The sequence below is a fragment of the Propithecus coquereli genome, unplaced genomic scaffold, assembly GCF_000956105.1.
Source record: "Propithecus coquereli isolate 6110/MARCELLA unplaced genomic scaffold, Pcoq_1.0 Scaffold3, whole genome shotgun sequence".
Taxonomy (NCBI): domain Eukaryota; kingdom Metazoa; phylum Chordata; class Mammalia; order Primates; family Indriidae; genus Propithecus; species Propithecus coquereli.
Window position 1 is genome coordinate 20,505,102 of NW_012148618.1, and position 15,251 is coordinate 20,520,352.

At 36.5% G+C, this 15,251-nt stretch overlaps 1 protein-coding gene across 1 annotated transcript in view; it reads right to left on the reverse strand.

The window, feature by feature from the left end:
* Positions 1-3,095: 3,095 nt before the first annotated feature.
* The window catches only part of ATP8B4 (ATPase, class I, type 8B, member 4), a 233,774-nt gene continuing 221,618 nt past the window's right edge, over positions 3,096-15,251 (reverse strand). Inside the window, exons 25-27 of the mRNA XM_012649186.1 lie at positions 10,275-10,413; positions 6,219-6,349; positions 3,096-4,553 (exon numbers count right to left, since the gene is read on the reverse strand). Coding sequence (XP_012504640.1) covers positions 4,272-4,553; positions 6,219-6,349; positions 10,275-10,413 — 552 coding nt within the window. The 3' untranslated portion in view covers positions 3,096-4,271. The remainder of the gene's footprint in view (positions 4,554-6,218; positions 6,350-10,274; positions 10,414-15,251) is intronic.

Below are 15,251 nucleotides of genomic sequence, written 5' to 3' on the forward strand. Positions count from 1 at the left end.
CAAAAGTTTATGATTTCTTACTGAGGAATGAAATGTGACGCAGTAGAGCAAACTGCAGACATTTAATACCAGATGTTAATGTAAAAATTGGAAAATTGTAACCTCATATGATTATCTGATCCCTGACCTGCAAAATCCCATTATGAAGTCTGTTAGTCATCATTTCTGGATTCTTCCACTAGTAACTTTGTGCCTACTCTTTGTAATTTAAAATAATAATTCTGAGTCATTTAACTGAGATAATTAGATCAGATCAATCTTGAGGCATTGAGTGCACACACTGAGTAATCCAATTTCTTACCATATAAATCAGAAGTACGGCCCTTCTGATGTATTTCCCAGTGGGTTTTTAAAAATAGTATGAGACATGTTTATTTCCTTTGTCTGCCCTCCCCACCTATTTAACCTCACAAAATGCTAAAGGAAAGGAAGGAAAAGAGGAGATTTTTCTTATTCGCACTGAGAGGCAAAGAGAACACTTGAAACAAACATTTCAAAACATTTTTACATTCGTTTGCACACTTCCCTTAAATCTGCACACTTGAGATGTTTAATGAATGTTTTGGAAAGAGGACAGATTATTTAGACATTCTATGTCTTACGTTCCTGTGTAGGTAGAAGCTCTGGATTGATTTGGTGACAGATCCTAGTGAGTTCTAGCTCTTCTACTTCCTGTGTGTTATTGGGCAAAGCACTTAACCTCTCTATGCCTCAATTTCCTCTTCCTAAAAATGGGTTTAATATGGATGCCTTAACCACCTCACAGGGTTGCCATAGGCTCAAAGAATACAGTTTGTGTAAGAGTGATACACAAATTGCAAAGTGCTCTATAACTATGAAAAAAAAAATCTCTCAAGCTCTTGTTGTTTCATCTTGAGTCCTTAGGGAGCTGAAGCCCAAAGAATCTCCTTTAAGCCCAAGGACAAGGTTGGGGAGGACTTTAAAATGGTCCTCTTCTTACTGGGCATGAGTATCTTACCTTTGTGTCTATATATTTTTGATATTTAAAATGGTGGAGAGGAAAGGAGGGTGTTGCAATATCTTAGTGAATTATTAACAAGACTGAGTATGTTCAACTGACCCAGATAAAATGCCACTGCAGGGTTTAGCTGGGCACCTGGTGTGATGAGCTGAGAGCTGGAGACAGCACTACATCAGGGGCTATTCTCAAGAAATACAAAGCAGTACAAGAATTAGGCCATGCCGGCGAGACAGCATTCAGTTCAATCTCTCCTCTCCCTCTCTTTCTCTCTCCCTCTCTTTCTCTCTATCTCCCTTTTCAACAATCAAAGACAATTGCAAATACACAGTGGACAACACTGGCAAGCACAGCTCACAAAACAGGCAAATGAGAAAGAGTCTTTGAGACCATACTGTCCAATTTGTACATTGATGGACGGGAACACGAAGGCCTAGAGAAGTCAGGTGGCATGGCCCAGCTCACAAATCAGCAGCATCACTGTGACAAGAAGCCAGAGCTCCTGGCCCCCTTTCCAGGAAGATTTTCTTGATCTCACACAAAATGTGAAGGGGGTTTTGTTATTCATGTCTCAAATACAATCTAATTTTTTTTCTTTGAGGGATTAAATTTATTTTTCAGAGAGTCACATCATCACAAGAGACAAATAACTAAAAACTCTTTTCTCCATTCCTCCTTCCTCCCTTCCATTCCTTTATTTCTCTCTTGCTTTACCTCTCTTTCTTCATTCCTCTCTTTCTTTCTTTCCTCCATAGGTATCTACACTTGAAGATAGATGAGAGAGACAAAGGCAGCAGACCTAAGTCAGGCAAACCTGATCTGCAATTGCCTATAATAGCTCAAAACTTGGGCTAAGACTTTAAAAACACAAGATTATCAACTTAAGTCCTGAATGTAGGGGGAAGAAAAGTTTGTTTTCTTTCCAAATAATTGGATAACATCTATGTAAAATTGAAAGTTTATTATTCCCCATCATTCCACCATCACCACCCACCCCTCAGACTTTTCATCTTCAGGTTCAAAATAATCCCTGGCACTTGTAATTGAATGATTTCACAACGAGTATGTGAGCTTACTAGGATCTCACGGGACCAAAGTAAGCTGATAATATTTTTCTCTCATAATCATCCCCACTATTTGTTTATAAACAGCCTTATTTAATTAAAATTAATTTGAAAAATTGGACCATTTCTTATCTTTCTTATCTCTTACACATAAATCCTATTCGTTCTTGACTCTGATCCTAAGAATGATGTACATTTTCCCAGGGCATGTAAAGGAGAAAAAAAATCAGTAGACTAATGTAACAAAAATCTCCCTAATGAATTTCCCATAAAGAAGAGAAAAAACATCAAACACTAATAGTGCCAAAACATTTACTGAAAGTTTTCAAATCTTTCAAAAATGTAACAAAAAGTGAGCAAACACAGTGAAACTAATGACAAATTAGACGTTGAAAACTAACATCTGGGTAAGTGTAAGCAGTTGTATAGGGGAAAAAGAAACATCTATAAGCAGTTATTATGGTTAAAGCACTGTATTTTTCACACATTTTCTCATTTGATCCCACTCAGGAAAAATTATCCAGACTTGGAAATTAAGGCAAAGAAAAAAAAAAAAGATTGTGACCTATAAATATCACATCACCCAATATGCATCAAGCCCACTGAAGGGTCATCTGACTCTCTTGGGAAATTAACTTCGTTTGACCAATAGTTTAATAGGGACCAGATTAAGGACCCTGTAGAGTTGGAGCTTGAATTGTAGTAAACCATTAAGTCACGATACTTTATTTTTGCTTTCTAGTGGAGAAATTTACCTCCAAGGTTATAGTTTTATTTCCCTGTAGGACACTAACAAGTTTTATATCTTACTTAGCAATCTCATTTCATCAAAGCCTTCCCCACTGATTATTTAAATTCCAGTTCTTCACATTCTCTTTAAATTCTTCTGTCATTCTGAGGTTGAATTAACTGGAACTTAACTCATCTATTCATATGAGAATAATGTTTTTAATGATTTGAGAATCTGTGTTTTGACAATCATCAAACAACCACATGAGGTAGGTAGTATAGCCTCATTTTACAGAGGAAGAAACTGATTCTCAGAGAAGACACATTACCTGCCCGGGGTTATAGAGGTAAGAAGTAACAGAACTGGAGTTTGAACACGAATCTGCCTAAATTGTTTTATAGGAAGTACACTGATGACTCACATGTGGAGTGAAAACTTGGCCTGGAACATCTCTAAAAAATCGACCTCATCTACATATATGTTTGAATTGTAAACATGACAGCTGAGTATCAAAAGCAACTAACTAACTCTAAATGGCCTAAACCTGAGTATTTAAACAGTAATTTAAAAGATTGTTTATTAATTTGTTTGGTTTCAGTCCTGAAGTTTTTAAAATTGGAAATGTTAAATGTATTTGCTCATAGACTATATGGAATACTATCAAAGTGTGAAATTTCAATGCTTTGATGATTCCATTAATGGTCTGGATGATGCTCAGTGAATTACTACTGAAGTTGTTATAAAAGCCATTGAAAAGTATTTAGAATACTTAGTAGAGAGCCTCTCTTTGACATTTCACGAACATGTGCTTTCATGGGACAGTTTGAGAGCTTTTTGCATAAATTTGACCAAATTACCAGCCTACCCTGCTGTAAAGATGCTCAATCTACTTTGTCCCAAGACTGGTAGGAAAATGAGGAACACAGACATGCTTTTCTGTTCCTCGGGCATGAAAGTGATTTGTTGTTCTGGCTGAATAGACAGGTAGATATCAAGACTAAAGAGTGACACACAACCCTTAGCCCGAAAGTACCACAGTACACACTTTAAATCTTGAAAGTGTACGCTGGAAATGCTGCTCCTACATACACGTGTTTATGTGTCAACAAGCCTGCTTTTCAGCTTGGAAATATACCTTTGGAATGCACCCTTTTATCTACCTGAGGATCCATTCAATGTATATGCAGATTTGTAAGTTTTTCTCCATAAATAAGATTCTGAAATTCAGGTCAATTGGTATCTAGGTTGATTTAAAAAACCTGTGCTTGTACTGTGAGGGCTTTGTCCACCAAATCACAGATTAGACAGTGGCCATCTGGCTTAGTTTCCTGTAAAGCACACCCCTATTTGATGCGCCCTGGCAGCTGTCTGGCACAGATTTAAATTAAGAGAGGCAATCTGCCCCATCTCTAGCCCCAGATCCCAAACTCTGGAGCCAGCTGAATTTCAGCTCCACCTGAAGTGAAAAGATAACTATATGGTTCAAATTCATCTTGACTCACAGTTTCACTGTTTTATCCTGGCTAAAGCTGCTCACTGTGTCTGTGGTTTTCTTACATAAATTTTCAATCCAGCTAGTGCTGTTATAAAGTGTCTTTTCCAACCCTGATGTTGGGGGTGGATTTTTAGCTCGCATATTTTTTCCAGATGTGATAAGCTCTCCATAGCCCTCTTGGTGAGCAAAAGCGTATCCAGATCTTCTTGAGCTTGACCTGCGGGTCCGAGGCTTTCGGCTACTTGGAGGTCTTGCCTTCTTTTGAGCCTTCTGCCACCGGCGGATCTGGAGAGGGACAGACCCAGGGTGAGATGACACATCTAAATGATAGACTCCAGGCAGTGGGTCACTTTGTAAAGTGAAAGCATTTTCAGTAAAAACAACATCAGCAATAACAAAATACTCACCTTCGTTGCAAAAGGAAGTTTTAAACATAAAAACCTAAGAAATTTTCTACCCAAAAGATCATACTAGGCACTAGTCAGTTTTTATTCCTACCAAGAGGCTATTAAGTAAACAAGAAGTATCTGGACAAATTTCATTATTGTCCCCATCTCATCCATCTTAAATGTATAGAAGCATACTTTTTTTGTACACGAAGATTTTCTAACGTGCACCACCCAAAGCCAGCATAACAATTTATAGTCTCATTCTCCCAAAACAGCCTTTCCCCTCTCTTTTAGAGGTTCTCTGGATCCAACAGTCATCAGTAATTGGACTAAGAGAAAACTTAGAAAATGAGAATCAGAAATTTTCAACTTTTGTTGTAGGTCAAGGTATCATCAGACTTTCAGGGTTTTGATTTATTTGGAGTTTTTTTATGGCCTTTTGAAACGTTCAACATCATCTGGGTGGGTTTCCAACAATTTTTTCATTTCCCTGTAAAGTCGAGGAGAGAAAAAACCTCAGGTTTGGTGCAAGCAACCTTGTCCTCTGATTTGGCAAATCACTTGGATTCTGAATTTCATGTCAGGAGGAAGCTGTTAAGCAGAAAATCACAATTGAACTTAATACAGGAAAAATGAGCACCCTCTTCCTTTGGCCCATCCATAATTTTCTGGGCTTCTAATAGAATGAGCTCACAGAGCCACAGAGAGAGGACAGACATCACAAGGGACTCCATGAATCTTTTCAGAGGAATCTTTTCATACTTTGGCCCCATAATGGGAGGGTCATCGCAGTAAGAAAATCTCTACCACGGTTCCTCTCAGCAGCATTGGCCTGGTCCCACCTGCCCCTGCAACATTTTACCCCTTCTCATGACATGGCTACAAATGTATGTCTCCTCTTTCTCCCTTTCTCTTTTATCTAAGTCCTGACCTAACCTGACATTATCCTGCTTCCCTGCCTCTTCCCATGAAGTACTGAAATATGTTCTATTAATTTCCCAGCTTAGGTATTTCTATAATTTGTTCTTCCTATTTTCCTCCTAACTTTATACTTTATAACCCATCCAACACATTGCCATTCCCTTTCTTAATCTGTTCAGAAGGCAACATCTCCCCTATGTTTCTGAATCTGCTACCATGTTTCTACAAAAATGTTGAGGCCCTTTGACTCATACCTTGTTTGTCTCTCTTTTACTTTGCCCTCTACTTGCCCTCAAGTCAATAACTTTCCCTATAGCTACCTTTCCCTTGGAACAAACGTCCAAAATGATGGCAGTGGGCTTCTTTTTTTAAAAAATCAGCTTTTAAAAATACCAAACTTAACTTGTAATTTATGACTCCCCACCCACATCTACTCTAGAAGCCTCTCGTTGTTGGCACGCAGGACTAGTACATTCAAGATGTGGGCAGTACCATCTGCTCTGATGTGATCCCATGCACCTATGGGTTTTGCCTATGGGAATTTCATCAGCCTCTCCCTGAGCTTCCAGTCAGGCAGAGAAGGACACCAGCCCAAGAGCAAACAACCAGCTTCCAAGTACTCATCAGCACTGCGACATACCTGATCAGTCAAGGTTGGGTATAAATCCACCTTCAGAAATCTGAACGCCACCACAGGCATAACTGAAGCCACTGTCGTTAAGAGAATAACAAGCCAGATGCACTTCTGGGTCAAGGAATGCCGTGCATTTCCTATCATTAGAGAAAAATATACACTGTGATTATAAATAGAACTGAATTATTAATTAATAGGCTTTTTATCTGTTCATGTGAGGTCTTTCTTGAAATCATGAGGTTTAAACTACCCAAGGAGAACCACTAAATGTCTTCCCAGGATATATTAATAGTATGTTCAATGGTGATGAGGAGAAGACAAAAGTGGTAAGATCACCCTTGGGAGCTGCTTAGTGGCCTGGTCACTTACTTGGAGACTCCCAGACTGAGCCAAGCAATCTCTGACCCAGGCTCAGTCCAACTTTACTCATGAAGCACAGTTCTCGCTTTCAGCTTCACGAATCCCTTGGCTACAAAGCAACCATTATTTTTTTTTTTTATCAAACATAAGATGGTTATTTATTTTTTGAAACAAAACTCTATGAAACAAAAAGTGTCTTAGGTAAAGTGCAACAATATTATACAACATATTAGAGTAGTAAAAATGGAAAGATAGCAACATGAATAAGAAAGCTATTAGCAACCATTATTTTTTAAAGGCACATTTACCCTTATGGACTCTTAAATAAAAACCAATCATATCAAAACTATACAATAAATGTTCTGGGTGCAGGTACACTCTCAAATAATGGTCTCATTGACTGGCTATGTCATAAAAGGTATGCTTTATCTACTGCAAGGCCAACTTTTTAAGTTCTAGGGAACGGCCCCAGAAAACATGCTTTAAAGGGACTCATTATCTCTTTGATGTTCCCTGGGTTATGAGGTACTCAAAGCTTCAAGAAATCAAGGGAGGCTCCTGGATTTGTGGAAAGAGCATCTCGTTCACCAGCAGACTGCTCATGCAGCCATCCAACATGCTAGGGCAATAGGACAGTGAAACTCATCTCCAAGCCTGAAGCCAGTTTCCTTACTTTATTACTCGCACCTCATATACCTCAATGTTTGTTTAAACAAGGTAATAAGATTCAGTGTGGCAGACAGATAAATTCCATAGAAAGATGCCAACCGCACTTATATCACCTAAATAAACTTTTGTCCCTGTTCAGTTTCCAGGTATTTATCACGATACCTCTAATTATCCAGGTCCCCTCTCCTAGGGCTAAAGTGTTAACATCATTCAAATGGGCTCTGGGTATGAGGGCTTGGCTTCAGATTGGTATGTCTGCTTTTCCTGGCTTTGGAGAGTAGAATCTGCCCACCAAAGAGCAGCTGACTCCAGTTGCCTTCAGCCATGGGCAGAAACAAACTTGACTAAATAAATTCTCTCTTTGAGCTCCTTTAAGCTCAGTACCCCCAGGCATGGCTGGAAAAAACATGCATCACTTTAAAACCACACTCCTATTTGCTGCTAGCTACTAAGGAAAAAAAAATTTTTCTGAAACCCCAATGTTGATCTAACTTTTGAAAATCTCACTGGAGTTTAGTAATTAATTCCTGGAACAGCATGTGCTTAGCTGTAGAGAGTGGTCCCCACACAAACTACTTTCTCCAGCTGAGGCATTCCAGTCTCATTATGCGTGTTAGAATGTTCTCTTAGGACTGGAAGTCTTCTGATCAATGCACTGAACTTTCAGAATTGGCAACCAAAAATAAAATAAAATTTAAAAACTTAAAAATAGTTTTTAGTGTCTTTCTTTCCTAATATGCTTAGTCTTATTCATAACCAACATGTCTCTACATGGTTGGAATCTTTTGGTAAACGAAGTATTAACAGCACATGTTAAGTAACAGTGGTACAATTTAAAGATTTTCATGTACATTAGGAAAAGGCAATAGTTGAAGAGCAATATTCCTAAGTACATGTGTGCATTTAAATGGAATTACAATATCAGGTACATTTGCATCAATGTAAATCAGTAACTTTACTAACCTTATAATCCCATTTTGGTCCTTGTGGTCCTATTTTGTTTTCTACATGAATCAGTTCTCTAAGAATTGTTCTTCTAGACTGAGTTCCCTAAATAGTGAGTGCAAATCTCAGTCTCACCTGATCGAGCTCAAGAAGGTTGTCACTGTGTGTCTCTCCTTCCCAATTTGTTGAGATGAACTCAGAAACATCATTGTAACCAACTTGTTTCACACACACTAGAAATTTCAAAACCTCTGAGAAAATATATTAATAGCCCTCTTGTGTAAAGCTCATTGACTTTTGCTGGGAATCATTTTGAAATGTGGAGTATAATGATAACGTACTCCATACAGAGACCAGATGTGTACTCTTTGTAGAATAATAGAATCTCAAGGTTTTAAGGGATTTTAGGGGGTCCTTTGCTACCCAACTAATGTTCATATTCCTCTGCAATATCCCCAACCAGTAATCAAGCCACATTTGCTTGAATAATAATAATCACTGTCATCACAGTTAACATTTATTGAAAAAGTACTCTGTACCAGGATACATAGTAAGTACTTTATATGTATTATTTCACTGAATCCTTGTAAATTTTTTATGAAAATAGGAACTATTAATATTCTCAGTTTATAAGTGAAGACATTAAGGCATAGTGTGATATTATGAAATATATTAATATATTTGGTCTTCCTCCTGTTTCCTGGCACACAATGCTTAAAAAATCCTTGGATTCTTCAAAGTTATAAATGTTTTTGTATGCTAATGAGTTGACTGATGGCTGGCAGTCCCTAGGTAGCTTCAGGATGGGAGCTGGTCATCAAAAAGACCAAGGCAGGATTAGAGGGTTAGAACTTTCGGCCTCATCCCACAACCACCTGGGGAGGGGAGAGAGTCTGAAGGTTAAGTTGATCACAAATGGCCAATAATTTAATCAACCACACCTATATAATGATGTCCTTGTAACAACCCAAAGAACAGGATTTGGAGAACTTGTGAATAACTGAACATGTGGAAGTTTCTGAAGGGTAACATGCCCAGAAATGGCATCGAAGCTCTGCACCCCTTCCCCTATACATCACCCTATGCCTCTCTTCATCAGTATCCTTTGGAATATCCTTTATGATAAACTGGTAAACATAAGTTAGTGTTTCCCTGAGTTCTGTGAACCACTGTAGCAAATTAATTGAACCCAAGGAGGGAGTTCCCAATTTATAGCCAGTTGGTTGGAAGTATAGGTAAAATATCTTGGGGCTTACAATTGCCATTGGAAGTGGGAAGCAGTCTTGTGGGACTGAGCCTTCAACTTGTGAGATCAGACACTATCTCCAGGTAGATAATGTTGGAACTGAATCAAAGAATATTCAGTTGGTGTCCATTGCAGAATTGATTGGTTGTTGGTGGGAAGAAATTCCCACTTCTTGGTGACCAGTGGTAACAGAAGTCTTCTGCTTAATTGTTGAGTGAGAGTATAGGAGAAAGAGTTTGTTTATTCCTATATATTCTCACATGGAAAGAAGAAATTTGCCCCCAGTCACACAGCTTGTTAAGTGCTAGAGCTGGCATTTGAACCCTGGCTGTCTAACTACAAAGCCTATTCCTCATGCCACTTATGAACTAACATCCAGGAATTTTTAGAAGACTCTAAATTATACATTATTTTTTTCTTATCTAAATGCAAATAATTTCTAAAGGTAAATTTTGGAAGAGATTTTTGTGATAATGTGGCATAAAAGGGAAAGACTAGTATTTCTTTCCCTTCTCTACCATATGTGAACATTTCATAGGTCTTCAGCTAGCCCCAATGTATGTACTGTTCCTCTTATTTGCAAAAGGACAGCCTATTGCATCAGGGATGTTGAGAATCTGTAAACTGCTATGACAGTGATTCTTTTATACCTGGTAGAAATAGCAGAAACTAATCTTTTAGAGCCCCTTTCAAGCCTGGTAGACTTCAGATGCCTACCTTAATCCATTCCTGGAGAAAGGATCATTGGTCATCCACAGCTCCATTCAACACAAAAAAATAAGTTAAAGACAAATAAATGGCAGCATGACACTAGGCCCCACTAGACAGGTGGACTCACTTACCAACAAACGGAAACTGGTTTGGGAAGATGCCAAAGATGTCATTACTGTGCATTGTAAATAAAATACAGAAATAAATGGCAATGCTCCCCCAGATGAAGACATGATTAATGACAGTCCAGTAACTGGTATCCAAGGCTATCTGCAAATAAAATCAAATGCAAAGGGGAAGTCTTTGAGGATTAAAATAGCATCATTTTACTGAATGATGTTTCCCCAGAACTGCTGTGTAACAGGAAGGTCACACCTGTCTAGTTGCCAGGCCAACCATAGGCACTCCCATTTTCCATGCTCACATAGGAGACTGATTTGACTCCACCAAAAGACTCCTAGAATTGATAAATAAAATCAATAGCCAGATGTGGCGGTGTGTGCCTGTGGTCCCAGCTACTCAGAAGGCTGAGGCAGGAGGATCACTTGAGGTCAGGAATTTGAGGTTGCTGTGAGCTAGGCTGATGCCACGGCATTCTAGCCTGGGCAACAGAGTGAGACTCTGATTCAAAAAAAAAAAAATCAGTAAAGTCCCAGTTTATAAAATAATGGACCCAAATCATTAGTATTTCTATATGCAAATAATGGTCAAGCTAAGAACCAAATCAAGAATATAATACCATTCATAATAGCTGTAAAGAAAATCAAATACCTAGGAATATACTTACCTAGGTATTTTAATAAATATCTAAGAGGTGAAATATCTCTACAAAAACTATAAAACACTGATTAAAGAAATCATAAACAAGGCAAACAAATGGAAAAACAGCCCATGCTTATACATTGATTTAATCAACATTGATAAAATATCCATACTGCCCAAAGTTATTTACTGATTCAATGCAATCCCATCAAAATACCAACATCGTTTTTCACAGATCTAGAAAAAATAATCCTAACTTCCTGTGGAACCAAAAAAGAGCCTGAATAACCAAATTTATCCTAAGCAAAAGGAACAAATTTGGAGGCATCTTATCATATGACTTCAAATTATACTATAAATCTATAGTAACCAAAACAGCATGGTACTGGTATAAAGGTAGACAAATAGACCAAGGGAACAGAATAGAGAACCCAGAAGTAGAGCCATATAGCTACAATCAACTGATTTTGACAAAGCAGACAAAAACATGCACTGGGGAAAGGGTGCTCTATTCAATAAATGGTACTGGGAAAACTGGATAACCACATGCAGAAGAATGAAACTGGATCCCTATCTTTTACCATATACAAAAATTAACTCAAGCAGGGTTAAAGATGTAAATGTGAGACCTGAAACCTTAAAAAGTCTAAAAGAAAACAAGAAAACTCTTCTGGACATTAGCCTGGGCAATGAATTTTTGACCAAGACCCCATAAGCAAAGCAGCAACCACAAAAATAAATAAATGGGACTTATTTACACTAAAAAGTTTCTGTACAGCAAAGGAAATAGAGTAAATAGATAACCTACAGAATGGAAGAAAATATTCACAAATTACACATCTGACAAAGGGCTAATATCTAGAATCTACAAAGAACTCAAACAAATCAGCAAGAAAAAAACAACCCTATCAAAAAGTGGGTAACAGACATGACCAGATTCTTTTTAAAAGAAGGTAGACAAATGACCAATAAACATACAAAAAAAATGCTTAACATTACTAATCATTAGGGAAATGCAATTTAAAAACACAATGAGATAACATCTTACCCCTGTCAGAATGGCTAGTATTAAAAAGTCAAAAAAAAAAAAATAGATGCTAGCATGGATGCAGAGAAAAAGAAATGCTTATACACTGTTGATAGGACTGCAAATTCGTACAACCTCTATCAAAAACAGTATGGAGATTCCTCAAAGAACTAAAAGTAGACCTACCATTCCATCCAACAATCCCACTACTGGGTATGTACCCAAAGGAAAAGAAGTAATTTTATATAAAAGATATCTGCACCCAAATACTTATCACAACACAATTTGCAATTGCAAAGATATGGAATCAACTTAAGTTCCTATCAACTGATGAGTGGATAAAGAAAATGTATGCGGTTAGATACACACACACACACACACACACACACACACACACACACAAACACACCATGGAGTATTACTCAGCCATAAAAAGTAATTAAATAATGTATTTTGTGGCAACTTGAATGGAACTGAAGACCATTGTCCTAAGTGAAGTATCTCAGGAATGGAAAAACAAATACCACATGTTCTCATCTATAAGTAAGACTTAAACTAGGGGTATATATGGTCATAAAATGGTATAATGGACATTGAAAACTAAGAAGAGGAGAGGGTGGGAGGGAGGTAAGGGATAGAAATCTACTTATCAAGTATGTACATTATGCTGATGACAGATACACTGAAAGCCCTGACTTCAGCATTATACAATTCATCCCTGTAACAACAACAACAAAAAAATCACTGCTACCTCATAAATCTATTGAAATAAAAAAAACAAATAGTAGCATTTTAGAAAGAGAAAAAAGAACAGAGAAGTAACAGTCAAAGAAATTATAGAAGAAAACTGTTCCGTGATAACAAATAGCACAGATTTTTCAGATTGAGAGGGCTCTTTAAAACCTAACCAAATTAATGAAAGAATATACATTTGTAAAGGATAAAGAATATAAGCTTCTAGATAGAGAAGGAAAGAGAATCAACTTAACATCAGTGATTTGAGATGCCCACATCAAAGTGCTTGAGTGAAACTGGGAGATAGTAAAACAACAATAAAGTTTGTAAAGAAAAAGCTTCTAACTCAAGAATCTTCTGCCCATCCAGTATATCAATGAATGTAAAGATAAGGAACAAAAGCTTTGAACTCAAAGGTGTAACATCTAAATACCCTTTCTGAAGAAATTACTCAAGGATATTACTGCAATGAAATAAAAGTTAAATCAGAACAAATATCTCAAAATAGCAGAAGACAATGTATAAAAATGGTGGTGAGCAGTGATTCTTGTAAATTTATAGTTAGTTCCAAAGAAGTAATAATGTATGAGCTACAGTATTAATTTAGAAAGAATTTTGGAACAGTCAAAACATATGTTAAAGGAGCATTTAATACATCTTGGAACTAAAATTCTAAACTATTAACATGTGAGAGTTGAGGATGGTAGTAGGGACAGGGAGGGAGAAACAAAATAAAAACATTTCCAAAATTATTTATTGGAGATGAAAGATGGAAGAGGATGGGTTTAGAACAGGATAGTGAAACATTTGGTGAAGGATACAGTTATATAATTTTATTATATCAATGTGGAAATGTATATTTAAATCACTAGGAAAATAGGGAAAAATCACTAGCAAAATAGGAACATATTAGTAAAACTCATAAATTATTCAAGAGAGATGGGATATTTTAAAACCACAATTAATGCATCCAAATATGAAAGAGGAAAAAGTGGAAATAAGAATGTATACATATAGTAATAATAAAATAATATTAAAGGAGCAGGATAAAATACATGTTATTATCATAAAAATGAGTAGCTTAAATTCCCTTATCAAAGGAGAAAAACTAATAGAATGAGACAAGAAAGAAATGGAAATGAAGGGATTGGCCCAGATTAAATATCAGGCAAATGCAAACTAAAAAAGCAAGAGAAGCAAACTATTAATAATATTTAAAAATGAAACTTAAATAAGAATTTATTGTCATGAAAAAAGATAAAATCTACAAAAAAACAAATAACAATCAGGAACCATTATGTGGCAAATAATATAGCCTTGAATTATGTAAGGTAAAATCTCTTTGGAACACAATGAGAACTTGATAAGAATCATAATCACAGTGGTAAACTTTAATACATTTTTCTCAGCATTTGACAAGCATGATGGCAAAAGTGACAGTTCTTCTGGAAGTCTGTGGCTGACCTTCTGACATCCAATCCCCAGTGTGATCAGAGCCAAGCTGTAAGAGGTGATAATAGCAGTGTTCTCACTACAACACTGCAGCATGTGGTTGGGTGTTGCTCCCAATGGCATTATGCCTACCTGTGGCTCTCCCTGATTTGTTTGCCCTCCTGAAGATTCTGAAGCTACCTAATAGCTTTTAATAAATCTTTTTTGCTTGAATTTAAAAAGCATCTGTTGTTTGTAACCATTATCTTTTCTGGAAAGTAATATGCCAATATTTATGAAAATTTAACATATACATACTCACTGACACAGCAGTGGAATAAACAAAATACCATTCTTCATCCTAATTGGTAAAAATTAGGAGTTCTGGCCCCAGGAATTTCATTTCTAGGAATTTCTCTGACAGTACATAAAATATATGTACTAATATAGGCATTGTAGCATTTCTTCAATAACAAAAACATACAAATATCTTGTATGCTTATCAATAGAAGACTGATAAATTTTTTTATATCCATATTATGAAATTTTGTACAGCTATTAAAAGGATTAAGATAGATCTGAATATGTTGATTTGGAAAGCTGTCCAGAATATCTAGTTAAATGAGAAAAACATATTATGAAATAATATGCATAATTATGATCCCCCTTTGTATGTGTATATGTGTATCTGAAAGCAAAGAAAAAATATGGAAGGATTTAAGCTATGGGAAGCAGAATAATAGTTAAAGAAGGGAAGGAAAGGAAGATAGTTCATTTTATTTTAAACACTTTGTATTGCATTAAATGCTACAAAGAGCACTTATAATTCAAATGAATGAAAAAAAGAATTTTTTTAAAATACAGACTACTTAAGTTTGGCTTATATCATCAACAGAACATAAGATTTACAACTATGATTATAGACTATGGAAATTTCACAGGGGCTGTTACCACAATGAAAAGTCAAGCTTAGACAGTGAAGAAAGGATATTAATGCTGCTGTCAGAGCAAGCTTATTCACAGAATTCCTGAAAATTATTATTCTACATATCAAAGAAAGCAGTTTCTGATTGAAGCCAAAATTGCTGAGCTTTCATGGTCACAAACATTTACGTATTCCAATCTGAGAATTCTACAGCAAAACAGACATTTT